The 19,428-nt window shown below is 40.3% G+C and overlaps 2 protein-coding genes across 3 annotated transcripts in view; both read left to right on the forward strand.

Annotated features, from left to right (window-relative positions):
• Positions 1-1,018: 1,018 nt before the first annotated feature.
• On the forward strand, positions 1,019-12,837 carry rint1 (RAD50 interactor 1). Its single transcript, XM_056367607.1, has 15 exons — positions 1,019-1,277; positions 3,741-3,866; positions 4,517-4,632; positions 5,705-5,878; positions 5,990-6,130; positions 6,911-7,100; positions 7,275-7,385; positions 8,229-8,454; positions 9,498-9,635; positions 10,019-10,113; positions 10,831-10,935; positions 11,227-11,447; positions 11,526-11,706; positions 11,835-11,953; positions 12,276-12,837. The coding sequence occupies exons 1-15, from the start codon at positions 1,050-1,052 to the stop codon at positions 12,487-12,489; spliced, it is 2,385 nt and encodes a 794-aa protein (XP_056223582.1). The 5' UTR covers positions 1,019-1,049; the 3' UTR covers positions 12,490-12,837.
• Positions 12,838-13,416: 579 nt separating this feature from the next.
• The window catches only part of net1 (neuroepithelial cell transforming 1), a 34,409-nt gene continuing 28,397 nt past the window's right edge, over positions 13,417-19,428 (forward strand). Inside the window, exon 1 of one of the 2 annotated variants that reach the window (XM_056367608.1) lies at positions 13,417-13,644. In XM_056367608.1, coding sequence (XP_056223583.1) covers positions 13,505-13,644 — 140 coding nt within the window. In that variant the 5' untranslated portion in view covers positions 13,417-13,504. The remainder of the gene's footprint in view (positions 13,645-19,428) is intronic. The other variant, XM_056367609.1, reaches the window with a different exon arrangement.

Below are 19,428 nucleotides of genomic sequence, written 5' to 3' on the forward strand. Positions count from 1 at the left end.
TGCCCATGGGCCAGCGCCTTCACAGGCTTTGACCTTTTGCTCCTTTTTTACAGTGCAAGAACTTTCTCTGTGTAGACTGACCGGCGGCTGAAGCTACTACATCAAGATATGTTTTTGTTGTTGAGTTATTGATTATAGATATAGTTATTGTTATTGAAGACTGTATACATTTCTGGTTGGCAAAATATCCTGAAGCAAAATATCCTATGCCCTTAAAATAATTTATGCAACATTTTGATCTCATGGATTTGTGGCCAGATAAATTCCTTCTCCCTTCTCTTGTACACTTGGCATATAGCAGATCTGAGTCAATAGATGATTGGTTTTGTTTTTAAGAAAACAAAAAATGATACTACAGTATACATTTGAACTTTTCTACTTACAGAACAGTTTACATGAAGCTGACATTTTCCTCTTTCTCTCTCTCTCTTCCCCTGTTCTTCTATATTTGTCCTACTATAGGTACCAAGTATATTATATATAAAACATTGTATATACCAGTATGTAACTGTAATTTACAGCCTGTAATGTAAAGCATGCATATACATCCAAAAACCATTTATGAGCCGAGATGAAAATAAAGAATTCTTTTATAGGAAGAAACAGAAAAAAATTGAATGAATGTATTTTTTTCTGTCATATCCTTTCCTTTTTTTTATTGAATGGATGTATGGATTTGTGGACGTGTGGTCTATGACGTGAATGATTACGTATACACAGCGGACTCCCTTGTGCCGACGCAGCAAGAGAACGGTGTCCTTGTTTTATCCCTTAGTATGTCCCCCGAGATACAGCGTTGGTGGAGAAGGTGTGCAAGAATCCACGTTTCAATACACAGAATAAGAAAGACACTTATATCAACTTCACTTTATTTGAAACCACAGATGGACGAGGACTAAATAAAAACTTGGGGACACCAAAATACAGTCACTGAGCACGCCACGTAACCAGCGACGTGACCGCCCGCTCGTCACGCACAGATAAGGAAACGAGCGCCACCTCTTCCGTACCATCCTGGGAAGTTTGTTGACAGCGTTGTGGGGGGAAAGATGGCGGCGCTCACAGCAGCAGAGCAAACAATGAACAAACTGACTGACACTTTTTCAGACCCCGCTTACAGCCAACATGGCGAACCCGTGTCAGCAGATTCGGGGACACTGCAGGACTTTGTGGTGGATTTTCTGGAGAGAGAAGTCGGCAACGACCTGAAATCACTGAAGAATGTGGGAAACCTGCTGAAGAAGCTGAGAGAGGAAAACAGCGTCCTGGAGGAACAGGTGAGCTCACAGCTTTGACAGGTTTTCACATGGAGCAAAACACCTTCGAAATACATCTGAATCTGAAGAGCAGGTCACTGGAGATAGTTCATATTGTTAATGGCATAGTGTGTCTATCTCGTTTCGCGGTGCTTCTCCCTGGTCCACTGTCACGTTCACTCAAAGTAGGTCGTAAAGAAACAGTACAAGTGATAACATTGAATACTGTAGGCTCATTTTTCATTCACATACTTTGAAGCAGAGCAGAGACTCTGCCTTGTGTTTAGCCCTCTCTGCTAGTCGTCCACAGGGCACGGGAGATGACATGTTTACAACTCTTGAAGCCCACCCACTCTATAATATATGATCCAGTTAATAAGTTGTGATCTGAATGTAGGAGCTGCTTTCTAAAATGCTACTGAAGCAAACCCAGACAGGCTTAGGCAGGTGTGAATCAGGACTGTTCTGCCTTGTTTACAGGACCTACACAGTGCCAACCTCAGGCCTCGACACCTTGATGAAACTTGATGAATCAGGGGAAGATCACCTGAATATTTTGGTCACTTTTTGACATACCTGACCTTATACATAAGCACATAGTCCTATTTTACCTCAACAAATAATATGCCAGAGGTACTCCTATTCAGAGATGCTGCATTCATGACAGTGCAACCAGTACGGAGGGTCATGCAAAACAATCCCCAGCTTGGATCAAAGTTTGCAGGTTGTGTTTACTGTTTTAAATTCCCCACATTTCATAAATGTATGTCAAGACATTTCCTTGTCCACCATGTCTAGGATGGTGCGGAGGAGACAAACTACAAATGAAAGCAGTAGGTGAGCCACAGCAGCGCTCGGCCTGTTAGCAGGGAAAATAGTGAATGATTGCTAATGATTACTTTAAAGGAGTCAGAGATCATATGATAAAGAACAAACAACATTTATACATTGACTGTGCATTGATGAACAAACGCAGCTAATTATCTAGCAAATTAAATGATAGTGTGTAAATCTAAAATTAAATGGATGTAGTCTTAAACATGACAATCTGTACATCTGTACTTGCCAATATTTATACGGTGCATACATATATATATTTATATATATTTATTTATATGTTTACTTGTCTGATATTTTGTGTATTCATATCTATCCCACCAATACTCCACCCAAATCACAGACTACTCTATTACATTTCTGCTTTATTCAGAGTAAACTGTCACTGTTGCTGGTGTGTTTGTACCTTTTTAGTGTTTTTTTTACAAATAAATATTACAGAAGCTCTGAGAATGAATAACACATCTGAACCACAGCAGATATAAATGTCATGTCTTCTTCGAAATCTGTGACAATTCTTTTCTGTCACATCATCAACCAGCAACAACAGCAGAGCAAAGAACAACAAAGGACAGAGACTCACAGTCACTTTATAGCCCTTTAATATTATACTGACTGTTGAGCCACAATGAAAGGTTTGTTAAAGTTAAATTAAAACAAACACAATGTTGGACAGTCAATATGACAGCACTTAAATTATCCTAAGTTATTTGAGGAATATTTGAGAAATAATGTATCGAGTCTGTGTATGGATATGATAGGAATATTATACAGGGCTTAAAATGATGAATCTCGAATCAAACATTGTTTTGAATAAATAGATTAATAAACTCCTTGTGCAGTTGTGTTGTGTTTGAAGGATCAGTGCACGAACGTGTGTTAATGGAAAAAAGTTAAAAAGCAAACGAATGTGTGTGTGTGTGTGTGTATTAGGGTCATTTCAAGTAGCACTACCACACACACACATGCAAAGGCAAAAGTGAGTACATGTGTGTGTGTGTGTGTGTGTGCACTTGGTATTTTGGTGACACCTCTCACCCTCCTGACACGCACACACGCATGCACACACACACTGATTAAAGCCTTACCTTTTTAGAAGAGCTGATTTCACTCAGTCCTGGAACAGATTCTGCTCGTGACTCTTTCTTGCACTCAATACCTGCTGCACCACCTGGGCATGGCACGTCTGTGGTGGCAGCTTGTGCACACAAATAATTAATTGTTTATTAATGAATTCACTGCAGTTGTCTCTACATTTAATCAGATTGAAAAAAACTTTGCGCCATAGAGGCCAAATGTTGCCTCATTTTTGCCAGTTACGCACAGCAAATGCTAAGGATATGCAGGTTTTTAGAACCCTATGTGTTGTAAATTTTTCATTGCATTTTTATTTCTAATTTAAAAGAAACTAAAACCTGCTGTGAATCAACAATTACTTATTGTTAAGGAGATGTTCTTCTGATGTCATGTTAGCCTATTATTTTTTTACATTTTTCCCACTTGACGGCACAATCCAGTAAATCAGTGTCAACATTAGAGCAAGCTGACTGCAGGTTTTCTTCAGTCTGGTAGCTGTAAAGCCAACTGACCACAAGACTTGTTACTGTGTCAAACACGAGCAGTGACTCTATATTTTCTGTTGTTCAGGTTCTTACTGTCTCCAGCTCTGTGCCTCCTAAAGTCTCTGAAGCTCTGTCTGCTGCTGAAGAGGCCAGATGTTCCCTGGAGGACCTGCAGCAGAAGGAGAGGCTCATTTCCAACTCACTGCACCAGGTAGAGACACACCACGAGACAAGGCAGTGTGCAACACTCTCTGATAACGTAGATTCCATTAGTCTGATCTTATTAATCATATCACAGATACACAAGCACTGATATCGGGCATTAACAGACATTTTTCTATTTGGCAAATGGTCGGTGAAAGATCAGTTTCATGTTGTCACACAAGCGGCTATTTGGCTTGATTGTTCATTATTTACCTTGAAAATAGTAGTTGGACAAAAAACAGCACAGTGTTCACTACAATATAACATTTACTAGAAGGTGTGCACAACAGCTTCTCATAATAATAAAACCTGCAAAAACAGTCAAATTATGTGAATTAACCATTATTTATTGTAAATGAAATGTTCTTTTAATGTCAATGCTGCCTCTTTTTAAGCCCAAGACATTTTGCGCACTTGTGTTGTGGATCACAAACAAATTCACATTCATCATGCTGCAATGTACACAACTCAGAAGAGCTTATTTTATAAGCTATTGCTGTTCTCCAGAACGGCTGTCACTGACAATAAAAGGGATTTAGAGTTGCCTCTTGCAAGCCAGAAATATTCCAGTCCATGTCTGACGGAGACTATAAAGTCCTTTCACTTTCTAGGAGCCATAAGCAGTTGTTTGTCATAGTTAATGATTCTGTCTTCTAGCACCTACAGGGAGCCCAGCCTTGGATGGACAATCTTGGCCAGACGCTTAACCAAGTCGACACCATAGAGAGACACATGAAATACCTACGCTGCCTTCAACATATAGAGGAACTCAGGTACTTTAAATAATGTATCCAAATAGTTGAGATTCATTAACATTGTTGCTGTTCTCTTCGTGAGAGGTTTTTTCTCATATGGTAAACTATTTTCTCACCTGCATCACCGCCATTAGCTTTAGAATATAACATCGATATAATAATAATAAGCTTTATTTATTTAGCATCTTTCAATACATAGCTACAAAGTGCTTTACAAGACAAAATAAAAACAATAGAAAACAATTAAAAACAGGTTAAAGATTATACAACATTAAAGATGAGAAAAGAGCAGAAGTACTACAAATGAGGTAGAGTAATAGAATATTCTTAAATGTTTGAAATAGTTGATAAAATAAGTATCAGGATGATGACTTAGTTTAATAATGGGTTTTAAGAAGTGACTTAAAGTTGAAAGTGAATTCAAACCCTAAGTCCTATATTGACATGCTTGTTCAAACTGAGGAGGTTATCAAAGGTGACACCAAGATTTTTGGAAATGAGAGGTACAAGCATTTACTTTGTCAGGGCCAATAGTAGTTAGGAATTACCTCAGTCTTATCTGAATGAGTAAGAATGAGTTAGGTTAAAAGAGAGATGAGAAGAGAGTGTCATCTACATAGAAACGAAAGCTGACATTATGTCTCCAGATGACATGCTCCAGTGGTAACATGTATAGAGAGAAGAATAGAGGCCCAAGGACAGACACCTGATGGACTCCACAGGTCATCTTCACAGAGGATGACCGTGACCTGCCCACATTAAGAAATGTATCTTGTAAATAAGCATAAAACCAATTTATAAGGGAACCAGAGATGCCAACCCAGAGGTGGAGATGTTCCAATAAAACAGATTTACCAACAGTTAGATAACTTGAATTTAATAGAACTGAAAGTGAAGATTTTCAACCAGCAGATCATTCATGACTCTAAGAAGGGCAGTCAGTTCAACACTAACTTTTTCTAAGACCCTGGAGAGAAAGGGCAGTGAGACATGCTGAGTTTTAGTTTGACCTTTAAAAAGCGTTCTTCCTGCCTTCAGTCTTCTGTGGGCTGACAGAAGCAGTAATGTGTGAAGTGTTGTGTGTCTGCAGTGCTGCAGTCCAGCAGTGTCTGATGACCAGCAGTGTTTGGGAGGCCATCAGGGCAGTAGACAGCATGGCTGCACTGGATGCTGGACTCAACCAATCTGGATGCTCTCACCTCCAGGACTTCCTCCGAGAAACACTTCACTTCTGGCACAAGATTATCAAAGACCGACTGTCCAGGTAAACCTCCACCCAGTCCCCCCCACACAGTGTTCTTTTATATACTCTATAAATACTGTATCATTATGCTGTGTTCACCATATGAGCTCAGTCCTCCTCTTCCTTCCACAGTGATTTTGAGAAAGTTTTGACTCAGCTTCACTGGCCGATCATCTCCCCTCCAACTCAGTCACTGACACCCACTGCCAACGGTCAGGAGATCAACAGTCAGCTGGAGCTGCTCGTCACTCAGCTACTCGCCCTGCAGACCTCGTATCCTTCACTTTCTTCACATCTATGTTCTGTAGACCTCTAACGAAGATTAGCTGCAAATAATCGCTACATACAGTATGTATTGCTCTTTTATGTACAGGCATCTTCCAATCTTTAAAGCATGAGTATCATTATTGTAGTTTTTAACAAATTGATGACGGTAGTTGTAAAGTAGAGGGGGACAGGGTGACATGAAACAGCAGGATTCCCAGCAGGATTCAAACTTTTCAGAAAGTATTCAGACCCCTTCACTTTTTTCACATTATGTTATGTTGAAAGCAAAAACAGAATTTTAGAAATTTATGAAAACTAGAAATGAAAACACATTGGCATAAGTATTCAGACACTTTAAATTCAGTCCAGGTTCCTCCCATTTTTCTTGATCATCTACACCTTGGTTGGAGTCCACCTGTGGTAAACTCAGCTGATTGGACACACCCCTGTCTATATAAGGCCTCACAGCTGACAATGTAGATCAGAGCAGAAACCATGAGGAGGAAGGAACTGCTGCAGATTGGTGACTGAATACTTATGTCAATGTGATATTTCAGTTTTAATTTTTTTAATAAATCTTCAGAAATTACAAAAATTCAGTTTTCACTTTGTCATTGTGGAATATTGAGTGTAGATTGATGAGGGAAAATTATTTTTTTACTTTAGCTTAAGCATAACGATAAAACATGAAAAACCTGAGGGGGTCTGAATACTTTCTGACTGCACTGTGTGATGGTGTGAGACCAGGACACTGCATGTGCTCGTTTCTTTAACGTCCCCTGACAGTGATGACCTCATATCTCAGAGGGCTTTGGCCTCCGGTCACGGTGCACCCTCTGCCCAGCCTGCGTCGTCAGCCACACCTCCGTCTCAGGCTCCTCCCCTCTGTCTGCCCATCCAGATCATGCTGCTGCCGCTCAGCAGGAGATTCAGATACCACTTCTACGGGAATCGACAGACCAACTCCCTCAGCAAGGTCTTACACACACACACAGTGAAGTTAGACACAAATGCATATGATTCTTTATTTTTTAATTTTACAAGCACAGACAAGTGGATCAGTGAGAGGCTGAATGTTCCCACACAGGAGAAAATCTCTCAAACCTCCAACTCATCCTCTGTCTGTGTTTTTTTTTTTTTTTTTTTCCAGCCGGAGTGGTACCTCACACAGGTTCTGATGTGGATGGGGAACAGCTCCACCTTCATGGAGGAAAAGATCCAACCTATCCTGGACCGAGCCGGGGCCGCCATCAGTGCCAGGGTATGTTCTTCTACAACGACTACTTGATTGTTTTGATCCTCTCTGGTTAAGTGTGGTCCACACAGGTATTTCAATGCCTCCGCACAGGCAACAGCCAGGGCCGGAGGTGGGTTGTCCGTCCATCTGTACGTCCGTCCGTCTGTGAACACAATGTCTCAGTAAGACTAGAGGGGATTTCTTCAAATTTGGCACAAACATTCACTTGGACTCAAAAGTTGAACTGATTGATCTCGGTAGTCAAAGGTCAAAGGTCAAAGATCAAGATCACAGGGATCTCACAAAACATGATGTGACCCAGTAATGTGGCCCTTTGCTGCGTGTCATCCTCTCTCTCTCTCTCTCTCTCTCTCTCTCACTATGACTGTAATAAAAGCAGAAAAAAACACTCACTCTGAGTCATGTTATAGTAGGCACAGCTGAAATCACAGATCTTATTTATGTGTTTGGTTATTTTATCAGACGATGTCGCAGTTATAAAATCATTTGACCATAGATGGGCCAGAATGATACTAGGTTCCGACCCACTCTTGCTTTAAGACGTTAACTGAAATTTAATTGTAATGTATGTAATATTTATATAAAACAACTGAAACAATGATTGGTTATCAAGGACTCCAAACCTCTGTATTGTTGACATTGTGTTTATTACAACATATGATGTAATATCTTTTGAACACTACTCCAAGATGTGTTGCTGACGTTGCTGTGTGTGTGTGTGTGTGTGTGTGTGTGTGTGTGTGTGTGTGTGTGTGTGTGTGTGTGTGTGTGTGTGTGTGTGTGTGTGTGTGTGTGTGTGTGTGCGCGCGCGTGTGCGTGCGTGCGTGCGTGCGTGCGTGTGTACAGGTGGAGCTGTGTCGAGGCCTGTTGTGTCTGGTCCAGGACAAAGTGGCCAGCGATGCCTCCAGACTGCTGTATGATGATGTGCTCTTCTGTCACTTGATGGAGGAGGTGCTGCAGTTTGAGAAGGAGCTGCGCAGCAACCAGAACTACCCAGCGGTGCTGCCCGGGCTGCTCCACCTCCTGCTGGACGACGCAGTGCTCCAGAAGTGGCTTACTGTGGAGAGGAAGAGTAAGTGGTCAAGTATGAGGCCAGGACTGGCGCTGTCTGTCACTCGTTCCTCTGTGTGATTGTTAGTCAAAGGCATAATTTAGTTATTCCATTATTATTACTTCAGTTTATTAGGCCGCTGCGTCGATGACAGCCAGGGCCAGAGGTTTTTTGTTTTTGGGTTGTCTGTATGTCCGTACCATTCTTGTGAACATGATACCTCAGTAGAACCTTGAGGCAATCCCTTCAGATTTGGCACAAACATTCACTTGGACTCAAAGATAAACTGATTAGAATTTGGTGGTCAAAGGTCACTGTGACCTCATTAAACACATTTTTGTCCATAACTCACAAATTTATTCACTAATTATGACACAATGTAACACAGATGTCTAATAGGATAAAATGATGAAGTGATGACATTTAAAGGTCACCTTCACTGTGACATCATAATGCTCTGCATAAACATTTACAATACAACAATTATTATCATTCAACACTGTAACTCAGAAAAGACTCTGACCATATTTCTTGCGATTTGTCTGGTTGGTGGAGGAAACAACCACGAGGCCCGAATTCTAGTTATGAGGTTAACTACAATTTATGTTTGTATCAAAGTGAATTTTACTACACCAACTACACCACTTCATCATTTGTACCACTTTTATCAGTTTCCATCCATATTTTATGTTGTATCACCTACACAGGGTTTTAGCCAGCCACCTGTGTGTTGTTATTATAATAATTCAGATAATTAATTAAGTTGTGTTTCTTCCTTACACACTTGTATTACACCATACAAACTATTCCACCCTTACTCAAGGAGACAACGCTGTAAAAATGTGCTGCTGAATCAGTTCGGATTAACACAGTTACAACGTTCTACAGTCAAAGACAAACTGTAGCTGATCCGTCTACAGCTTCCTAACTTACCAAGTTGATATCCACAGAACTCAAAAATAAAAGACAACAGTTGAGTTTTCAGTCACATGCTTACACACACAATCATCACGGTCGCAGTAAGTTTGCTGTTGTTATAACCCTGTGTCCCTCTGTATACACAGTGGCAGTGGAGAAGATGGACGCCATGCTGTCAGCTGAGGGCGCGTGGAGCTCTCAGTACAAAGACATCAGTGACATGGATGAGCTGAAGGCTCCTGATTGTGCTGAGACCTTCATGACTCTGCTGCAGGTCATCACTGGTAAAGACTATCAGTCCACTCCACTCAATAAAATTGAGACACTGCCAGTTTGCTTTTTTTTTTTTTTTTGCATCAAACACCTCCTATTGTACCACATCCTGAATGTTTTCCACTGGGTTCAGATGGAAAGAAAAACCTTCAGTTCAGAATATAATTTATTATAGTTTCATGTTACCGTAGTCAAAATGAATCTCCATTCTCTGACGATATAGTAATGTTGAGGCTGGAATCATCATCAGGTATACCTGTCCTTCTTTTACTCCTCCTTCATCTTCTTCTCCTCCTCCTCCTCCTTCTTCATCTTCTGCTTCTCCTCCTCCTCCTTTGTCTTCTTCTTCTTTTTCTTCTTCTGTTTGTGTTTTCTGTCATGTGGCTGTTCTCAGAGCGGTACCGGGGCCTGCCCTGTCCTTCAGCACAACTGAAGTTCCTGGGGCTACAGAGAGAACTCGTGGATGATTTCCGCATCCGACTGACCCAGGTAATGATGAAAAAAACACGCTGGTGTTAATAAAGAGAAAACAGTCAAGCAATGAAGGAAGGACAGTAAAAGAAGACGTGAGGTGTTGGGCTTATGATTATGAGGAAAACATTAAAGAAATGATGGAGGGAGACACAAGCTTTCACTGGGTGATACTGGACATGTTGGAACATGGAGAAACTTTTCTTTGAAGCACCAGGATGAAAGTCAGTGTTTCGCTGCTCTCTGTTTTTTACATGTCAGAGGGACATTGTGAATTCTAAGGAGGTTGTGTGTTGTAAGGAGGTGTAGGTGTAACAGCTGTAAGCCAGATAATCTGCAGGTAATCTGCAGAAGGACTGAGTTTATTACTATGGAGGAATATATGTCAGTTTGAAAGGATCAAGAAACCAGTACTGTTGGTGAACGTAACTGCTCCTAAATTTGCACCGAAATCATTTTAGTGTTGCACAGTAACCGGATTTGTGTTCACTTGTTTGTTCAGTTGTTTGTGTTTACTGTTGTTACACTGTTGATGCTTCTGCCTTGCCCTGGTCACTGTAAAGAAAGAGACTTTCATCTCAATGAGACTTTTTGGTTGAATAAAGGATATGATAAAATAATAATAATAATTCATAATAATGGTGAAAAAAACGGAAGCGACATAGAAGACACTGTGACTCGGAAAACATACATTTAAAACACAGTAAAATCTAAAAAATTGTATTTCTTTGCCAGGTGATGAAGGAGGAGTCTCGCTGTCCACTCGGAGCCCGTTATTGTGCCATCCTTAATGCTGTCAACTACATTTCCACCATTCTGGGAGACTGGGGAGACAATGTGGTGAGTGGAGTTTATTCAATTCATTTTATATTTATTTCATTTGTGTCAGTTTTTTGCCACTTCTCAGTTGGGTTTCTCAATTATAATTAAATTAGTAGTTCTTCAATTTAGTTCAAATTAAATTTCTAGAATCACGATTTGATTCAGAAACTGCCTGATCAAACAGGAAGTGAAGACCAGTGTGAGTCTGAGCAAGGATTCGATGACAGCATAGAAACCTGGACACATTTGGACCTGGGTTTTGCTTCTCACTGAGGTTTGTGTTTACCAGCTCCTTTCCTCTCCCCTCAGTTCTTCCTGCAGCTGCAGCAGGCGGCCGTTTCCCTCGGTGAGGAGACGGTGCTGGGAGATCTCGGGGTGATGGAGGTGGGTCGCCTGGCTTCTCTGGAGGGCTCTCTGTTTGAAGGTCTGCTGGCTCTGCTGGATCGACTGAAGGGAGACATGATGGGAAGACTGCTGGAATGGACCATGAGAGAAATCACAGAGAAAGCCAGACCGTACGGCCAAGACAGGTGAGACATGAGTGAACAGGATTTGAACAGGACGGCCAAAGAATAAACATTAACTCTCACTTATTCGCTTTCCTTTAGGTGGTTATCTCTACCATCCCAGCACGACCAGTCCACCATGTCCCTGTCCAGTTCAGCATGTCCCATGATGCTGTGTGTGAGGGACAGACTGTTGAACCTTCATCAGGTCCTGAGTCTTTCTCTGTTCCAGCTGGCCTGGCAGGGCCTGGCAGAGAGACTTGACAACTTCCTCTACCAGGATGTAAGGGATGAATACCCACTAAAGCCCCGCTTCTGTTCTGTTGTAATGCTTGCTATAAACAGCAGATCCATGTGATTTCCTATCAGCGCAGTTACAATGAGCTCCCTGTGTCTCTCTCTCTCTGTCAGGTGGTCCTGTCCAATCACTTCAGTGACGGCGGCGCGGCTCAGCTTCAGTTCGACATGACCAGAAACCTGTTTCCTCTGTTTGGTCACTACTGCAAAAGACCTGAGAACTTCTTTAAGCAGTGAGTGTGTGTGTGTGTGTGTGTGTGTGTGTGGCTCAAAACGCCCAAACAAGTATGCGTGTGTGTGCATGCACATGTGTAACACTTTTTTACCACAGGCTCATACATGTGACTAAATGTTTCAACAACTGGATGTTGCTGGTTAGGGTTAGAGTGCATATATCATGTGTGTAACAGTTTATGACGATAGTAATGATCACAAAATGAATGACCAAGCTAAAAACAAAACATGGTATGAGGATTATAAGAAAGACAAGTGAAGATAAAGAGACCAAGTTCTACCGGCATCATGATTAGTCTGTGTCTCTCTGTGTCTTCACAGTGTTAAGGAGGCGTGCATCATCTTGTGCCTGAATGTGGGCTCTGCTATTCTGCTAAGGGATCTCCTTAAAGACTCAGAGGAGGAGACGAGAGATATGGGAGGTATAGAGGACCCTCCACCCGAGTCTGCGTTGAATGAGTTGGGGGTTTACTGCTTGGCACCCTGTGATGTGCAGATTCTCCTCAAGCTCAGAGCCTCCTGGCCGGGACAGTGACATTAACCCCCAGCAGTGTTTGTTGCTGGTGAGGAGTGTGCATCAGATTGAGTGCTGGTCGAATTTTTTTGAATACATTTTTATCAGCAGCTTTAATCTTTATAAACAAGACAGGTAATATCTTTAAGTTATATGCAATAAGTTATGGCTGTTCAGATTGTGTTCAAGTTGATACTACTGAATAGTCACCGTATGTCTTTAATGTGTTGCACTTATTTTTGAGGGACCTACTTACCTGTCACCTCAGTTGGCTAAAGTATACCACAACAGTATATAACAGTATGTAAGTATATATAACAATTGTCCTCTGTCTGGTAGATTATGTAATAAACAATGCTCTCATCTTCAGTTGCCCCATAACTACTGTTTTTATGTTTGTGTGTGTGTGCATCTGTGTGTGATAACCAGTTCTTTGATATCTGATTATAACATTACGGCATCTTTTTCTTTTTTCTTTTTATGAGATTCTTTATAATACATTCAAAAAAGGCACAAGTCACGTTTGGGCATTTGCAGATCACAATAGAAACAACTGAGCAAACGGTAACAAAAACAGGAACATTATAGGTCAGAGAGAAAAAAAAAAGAAAACTTGAGAAAAATAATACACTTATAATAAACAAGAAAAAATATAAAATAAAAATAAACATAATGAAACAAGAAAGTAGTCCACTATTAAAGTGCATAGATATTCTTAAAGATATTGGGCTTTTTTGATATCACAACTTTTCACATATTTTTATATTATCTCATTTGTTTGTCTCATATGTTTGATTATAACATTATTTTCGTTTTATCAGACACTACGGTCCCTTGAATTACTCTCGCCCCGCCCAGTTATTGTGACATCCCGGAAACGAGTTCCTCTATTCTCTCATTGGTCAATACTTGGACTTCCGCCATATTCAAAAATAGTCACGAGTCTCTGTTGTATTAGTGAGATTTATTGTTGTTATTTTGTTTAACCCTTTCAGTAACACGTAATTACCACCGATCTGTGTTAGTGACATTTCAAATGGGTGAAACCGATGAGGTCCCAGCTCATGTCTCCAACGGGGAGAAACCAAAGAGACAACCGAGCTCCAGGAGCTTGAAGAGGAAGTTTTCAGCTGAAGAAGAGTCGTCCCCCGAGAATAACAACAGGAGTCTGCGACGGTGAGCCCATACTTTCTAGTCAGACTTCGACCAACTCACAAAAACTGCAGTATCAAAATTAATAATACCGACAGAAGCGTCGGCGCCAAACCATTAGTGGTTATTAGCCCGGAGCAACAGTTACTGATAAGCTAAATGTGGCTGGGCTTTAGCTCGGCACATTGCTGCTGTAAACTTATCAGTAATGAGCGGCGTAGTCTCTTTAAACGACGAAACTATAAGTTTTAAATAGCACAGAGTAAGATAGTGGCGTTAGTCGTGTCATGCTACCAAATATTTAAAATATATTTGTTGCGTTTTACATTGTTTTAAAGTGTGCACATATTTTCAGTTGCGTCAAAACGCCACTAGATGTCAGCAAACGCTCACTGTGCGGCCTCCCGTGTTGGAAAGTGTAGTCTGCCATTTGTACCCTTTTATATTTCCAGTGGGTTTAATTTGCCGTTATTTATCCGCTTTTATTTGTATGATTTATTTGAGCAATTTGAAATCTGTAATGTTAAATGTAAAGTCTTGAGTAGAGGTGTTTTCCAGTCCTTGTTACAGTGATGAGGGGGTTCTGATTTTACTGTGTCAAACTTTTGGCCTTGTGTCTTTTATCATTCAGATGCACTGTTTTCCAAATCAGCTGTTAACCTGTGTTTTTAAGTCTTAATACAAATGTATGTGTATGTCAGATTCATAAACCACATTGTAAATAAGTCTTTTATAAAGACCAAGTTACTTTTGTCTGTTGCTGGTTAGACAGTTATATTAAAGGATAAGTTCCGTTTTTCTAGTCTGATCATAACATTACAACATCATTTCAATCTTTACAATACAATCAAGAAGCACAGGTCACTTTCATAATAATTGCAGATCACAATAGAAAAAAATTGAGCAAATAGTAACAAAAATAGGAATGTTATACATCAGAAGAAAAAATAAATTATAATAAAACTAGAGAAAAATAATAAACAAGAAAAAATGAAACAAACAAAACACTGTCTTATAACAATACTCACCCATATGTGTCTGACAAAACACAGTGTGCAAACTTTGTACTAAAAGAGTTGTGACTGTGGAAGATACCTACTGTATCTGATGTAACTAATGCCAACTGCTGAAGTCTCATTCGTTTCAGCTGAACTGGAGTTACTCTTGAAAGAGAACACTTCCTGGAAGGGATCAATTCACAGCCAATATTGAGAGAAGGAATTATTAGAGTACGCAATAACTCTTTTAATGTACAAAGTGGTGTGTGAGTCTTGTTTTATGACAAACTCGAAAAAATGTTAACCTGCTATTTGAGTAAAATGCCCTAAAAATAATTAACAACAACTGCTGGTGTGAAAACGAGCTCTACAGTTAAAGCTGATATTAGCCAATAAGCACATTATTGCCTCATCTCTATTTATGGAGAGGAGAGATTTTTGAAATTCCCAAGGCGGTACTCATAATAGTAAGCCTTGTGTGCGCATTGTTCTTCCAACCCTACGTCTGTACATACAGTAACTTTTGAATCATCTTTCAATCACAAAGTGTATCCAGGCAACACAAACAGTATCTCTCCAGGCTATGTCTTTCATGTATTGGCCATACATGTGACCGGGACTTAGTCTCCCGGAGCTCATTTATACACAATGAGATTTTTTGCATAGATTCTCAGACTGGTGGCTAACATCAGAGTAATCAGTATGTTTTGGAAAAATAAAGCACTGGGAGCATTTATGTTGGACTCTTTTTTTGAAAGGCTTTCCATATTGTGTGCCAAAGTGTCCCAGTCCTGCCCAGTGCCCAGCTGGCTCTGCAGACAAACATGGAAAAAACATCACCCGATATTTGACCCCCGCCCAATATTTGACTGCAATAAAACGGTTTATGGAAAAAAAAACACATAAATCACATAAATGTTGAGTGAGAGAAAATAAGTCTTGATTTCCCAAGAGATACCGACATTAAAAAACTAGACTGGCAGTGGATTTTTTTAATTTCTGAGTGGTCTCGCTGCCAAGAGCGAGCAGAAATAAACAAGGTTGGTTCAGAGTTTGTGAACTCAACTTTGTAAGTTTTCTTGTCCATGTAAAGCAACATATTTAAAACACCAAGTTGAATTGGTGCGATGTAATTGCTTCATAAGAGTAGTATGAGATGATCTGAATGACTTCTACAGTGGCGCGTTCTTCTGTAGTATCAGTAGAAAAAGACAGAGGAGGACGTGTGGGTGGAGGTGGGGTCAGCAGATAGTTCAGTTTCACATTTAGCCAGCTTTAACAAACAAGGGCAGGGCTAAGTGGGATGCTGATCCACTGACTCACGGGGTGCACTTCCCTGTACACATAAGAGCAGGTAGAGGAGGAGAAACGACCTTTGTCCCCTGGCTTGTGGTGGCGAGGAATGTGTGGTGACATCAATCACGTATTCATGAAAAAGTTACACACATGGGAGCGATCGGGTTTCAAAACAGCTCAACTATGGGAAATATGACATCTCAGTGGTTCCCCTAGTGAACAGTGCTGTTGTGTGTGCTTTCATGCAATACTGGATATTGCTGAATACTTTAAATGGCATTAGAATCATTATCAACCAATCAAACCTTATTTGTATAGCACTTTTCATACAGGTTAGTGCAGTTCAAAGTGATTCACAGAAGACTGAAGTGATATTTGATAAAATGATAATAATGATAATGATAAAAATAGATTAAAAAAGCAATAATAACATTAGCAAACAAAAAAAAACTGTAAGAAAATCTCAGACTGTTCCATCAGCTCGGAGCATAAAAGCTAAAAGCTGCCTCGCCAAAGGTTTGAATCCTGCACTTTGGAACAAATAAGTCGTACAGGTTCGTAAGCTGTAAGCATGTGAAACATACTATATGCTGGTGCAAGACCCTGAAGTGCTTTAAAAACAAGTAAAAGGATTTTAAAATCACTATGGAAACTTTGTTGTCTCCTTTTGGTCCTGGTCAGCACTCGGGCTGCAGATCCTGAATCAGCTGAACCCGGTTTATAATGTTTTTGGGTAGACCAGTAGGAGAGAATTACAGGCATCAGGTCTGCTGGATATAAAAGCATGCAATGCAAGTTTCTATACACTATTAGATAAACAGTACATATGTACATATGAACATAAACAGTACAGTTCCGGTACAAAGCATGAATCTGGTGTTTATAGCTTATAGCTGTTGCTAAACTCTGCCTGTAGTTTGGCTTCACGTGTGCAGTGTAATTAAAACAGTCAGTTTTCAGTATCATAAAACCACAGATATCAGAGTAGAGTAAAATACTGAAATGCACTGATTGTGATGTGCAATACGTTTAGCTAAAAAAATACCCAGATGTCCCGTTTAAAAGGAGACAACAATAAGCTACAAATAGTCAAACAACACAAGACAACACAACAGTAGATACAATGAGCTAGAAATGGGTACAGCTGACGCAACCAGCTTTTTGTTGGACTGCTAGATTGTGATGTCATCGTGTGTGTGTGTGTGTGTGTTTTTGTTTGTGTTTGCGGGTGTGTGATAGGATCCACCTTGTTTCATACTGGTCCCCGTCAGCTCTGTGCAGTATAAAAGTTGCAGTTGTTGTTTTGTCATGAATATTAAGGAACTATGCTCATGATTCATGCACAGTGGACAAGTCCACATCTGATTGGTTACCGGATAATTTGTTAAGATAGCAACAATAGTTCTGTACATTGCACGCAGGGTACAGCAGGTAATAGAACCAGCCGTGTATTCTGATTCTCTTTGAAGAATTGAGTGTCACATGTTTAGTTGTTGCTCATCTGTCCACAGGCAAATCACACAGAGTAAACAGGGATTTGGTTTCTCTCTCTCTCTCTCTTTGAAAGAATACAAAACTGTTGACGTACATTCAGCTGCACTGAACCTGAACGCTCACGGGATGATCTCACCAACAACTAGGCCAGTGTTGGACCTTTAGTCTTTTACCTTAAGTTAAAGTAGATGTGAGAATGAGGTCATGTGTTTACTGCATTATCGGGTGCTTTCAGTTTCTGAGAAATCCACGGAAAGTAGAGGTCAGACGAAGCCTTTGTAATATGCAGTAACACAAACATGTCCGCCCCGTCAGTCAAACAGCCATAAACTGGAAAAAAAAAAAAAAAGGCAGAGCTGCCTGAAAGCAAAACAGTTCCAGGGTTAAAATAAAAGCAAAAGAAGGAAACTGATCAATGTTTACATCTCAGTTTAGATTTAAAATGCAACATTACAGCTAAAGATAAAAATAAATTACTGTGTAGAATCAGCAATCTTCTCTTAGAGCCACATCCATTAATTCCCCTAGTCACCATTGACCTTTTCCAGAGCAGACATTTTGACTTTCTGTACGCATTAGTATGATTATTTCCACTATAACAATTAACACAATAACACCATTACCAATGGGTATAACTGTTTTTATTTTCACTGTTACAATTAACAATCAACAGTGTGTACTGCTGTCCATGGTCTATCTCTCTCTCTCTCTCCTCCCCCACTCCCTATTTCTCCTTTCAAACCCAACCTGTCAAGGCAGACCTTCACTGACACAGTGGACAGTCACTGTGAGATAGTGATCCTGTGCAATACTGCTCCACCCATCAGTAGTTAAGGGCGCTTTTGATACAGATGTTTTTCATTTCAACATCATACCAAGCAGGTATGAGCATGTGCTTCTGGAAGGGATGTGATAATTGGGATTGAGGGCCAAAGTCATCTCCCTACTGTGGAAAAATAACAACCACAACCAAAAATCATTCATCCCACTCTAGTTGTGAGTACTGGTGTCCAGTAGCTCATCCAGTTCAACCATAACATTACACTCCAGCCTGCAGGCGTGGATTCAATGTAAATAAAACGTCAGACGTAAAGGCTGGACGTGCCATCGTTAGGATCCATATACACGCACGTAGAGAGATGTTAAGATGTAAAAAAAAAAAACAAGTGTCAGTTGGCGAGGGAAATACTCATCAACTATATTAGAATCAATCAAAGCTAACTGCCCATGAGCCTCTCTGTATTTTTAATTCTGACCAATCAGGACTCAGTAACAATTTCAGACTGGTCCTTAATATCCATCCTTAGTCAGTATCATAACTTTCTGTTGTGATTCCTGCCTCATAGTCTTTCATCACATGGTTCTCTTATGGTCTTCCTCTGTTATATTTCATTGTCTTACTTGTTCTTGAAGCAAGACGCCAACCTGCTAACACTGTCTCACTCTTGACAGTCTGCCACTGCCTGTGTGTGTCTTCAACAAGAGCCCTGAGCAGTAGCTGTTGAAGGGGGGGGTTATTTCTCACTGGTGGCCCTTTTGATGATGAGCTCACCTCAAACCTCTTTTATTACGAGCATCCTTGTCCGCTCCAGTGACACTTGCTCTACAACAGTTGTTTAGATTAAGCGGTGAGATATTAAGTCGATGAGCAGGAGACTGCTTTTGTTTAACACTAAGATTCCCAGCGTGTCTTTCTACGTCAAGTGTGAGAAATCGGCCAATGTCTGGATCGTCAGCATGAAGTACTGTGAGTGTGGCCCAGCCTCTTGGACCAATGCTTGTTAGTTTTCAGTGACATGATTTGACATTTTTATTTTGCACATTGATAAATCTAAAGCTCTAGATCTAGATCTAGCAAATTCTCCCATTTGAGATCCTGAAACCTTCAAATGTTTTTGCTTATAAAATAACTTTTATAATAAATCGACCTTTAAAAGTAGTTGAGTTGATTTTGTTTGGATCAACCGATGTTGTATCTTGACATCTGATTATGTTCAGTGCATCCGTGATCTTCTGAGCA

The sequence above is a fragment of the Seriola aureovittata genome, chromosome 22 (assembly GCF_021018895.1).
Source record: "Seriola aureovittata isolate HTS-2021-v1 ecotype China chromosome 22, ASM2101889v1, whole genome shotgun sequence".
In the NCBI taxonomy this organism is placed as follows: Eukaryota; Metazoa; Chordata; class Actinopteri; order Carangiformes; family Carangidae; genus Seriola; species Seriola aureovittata.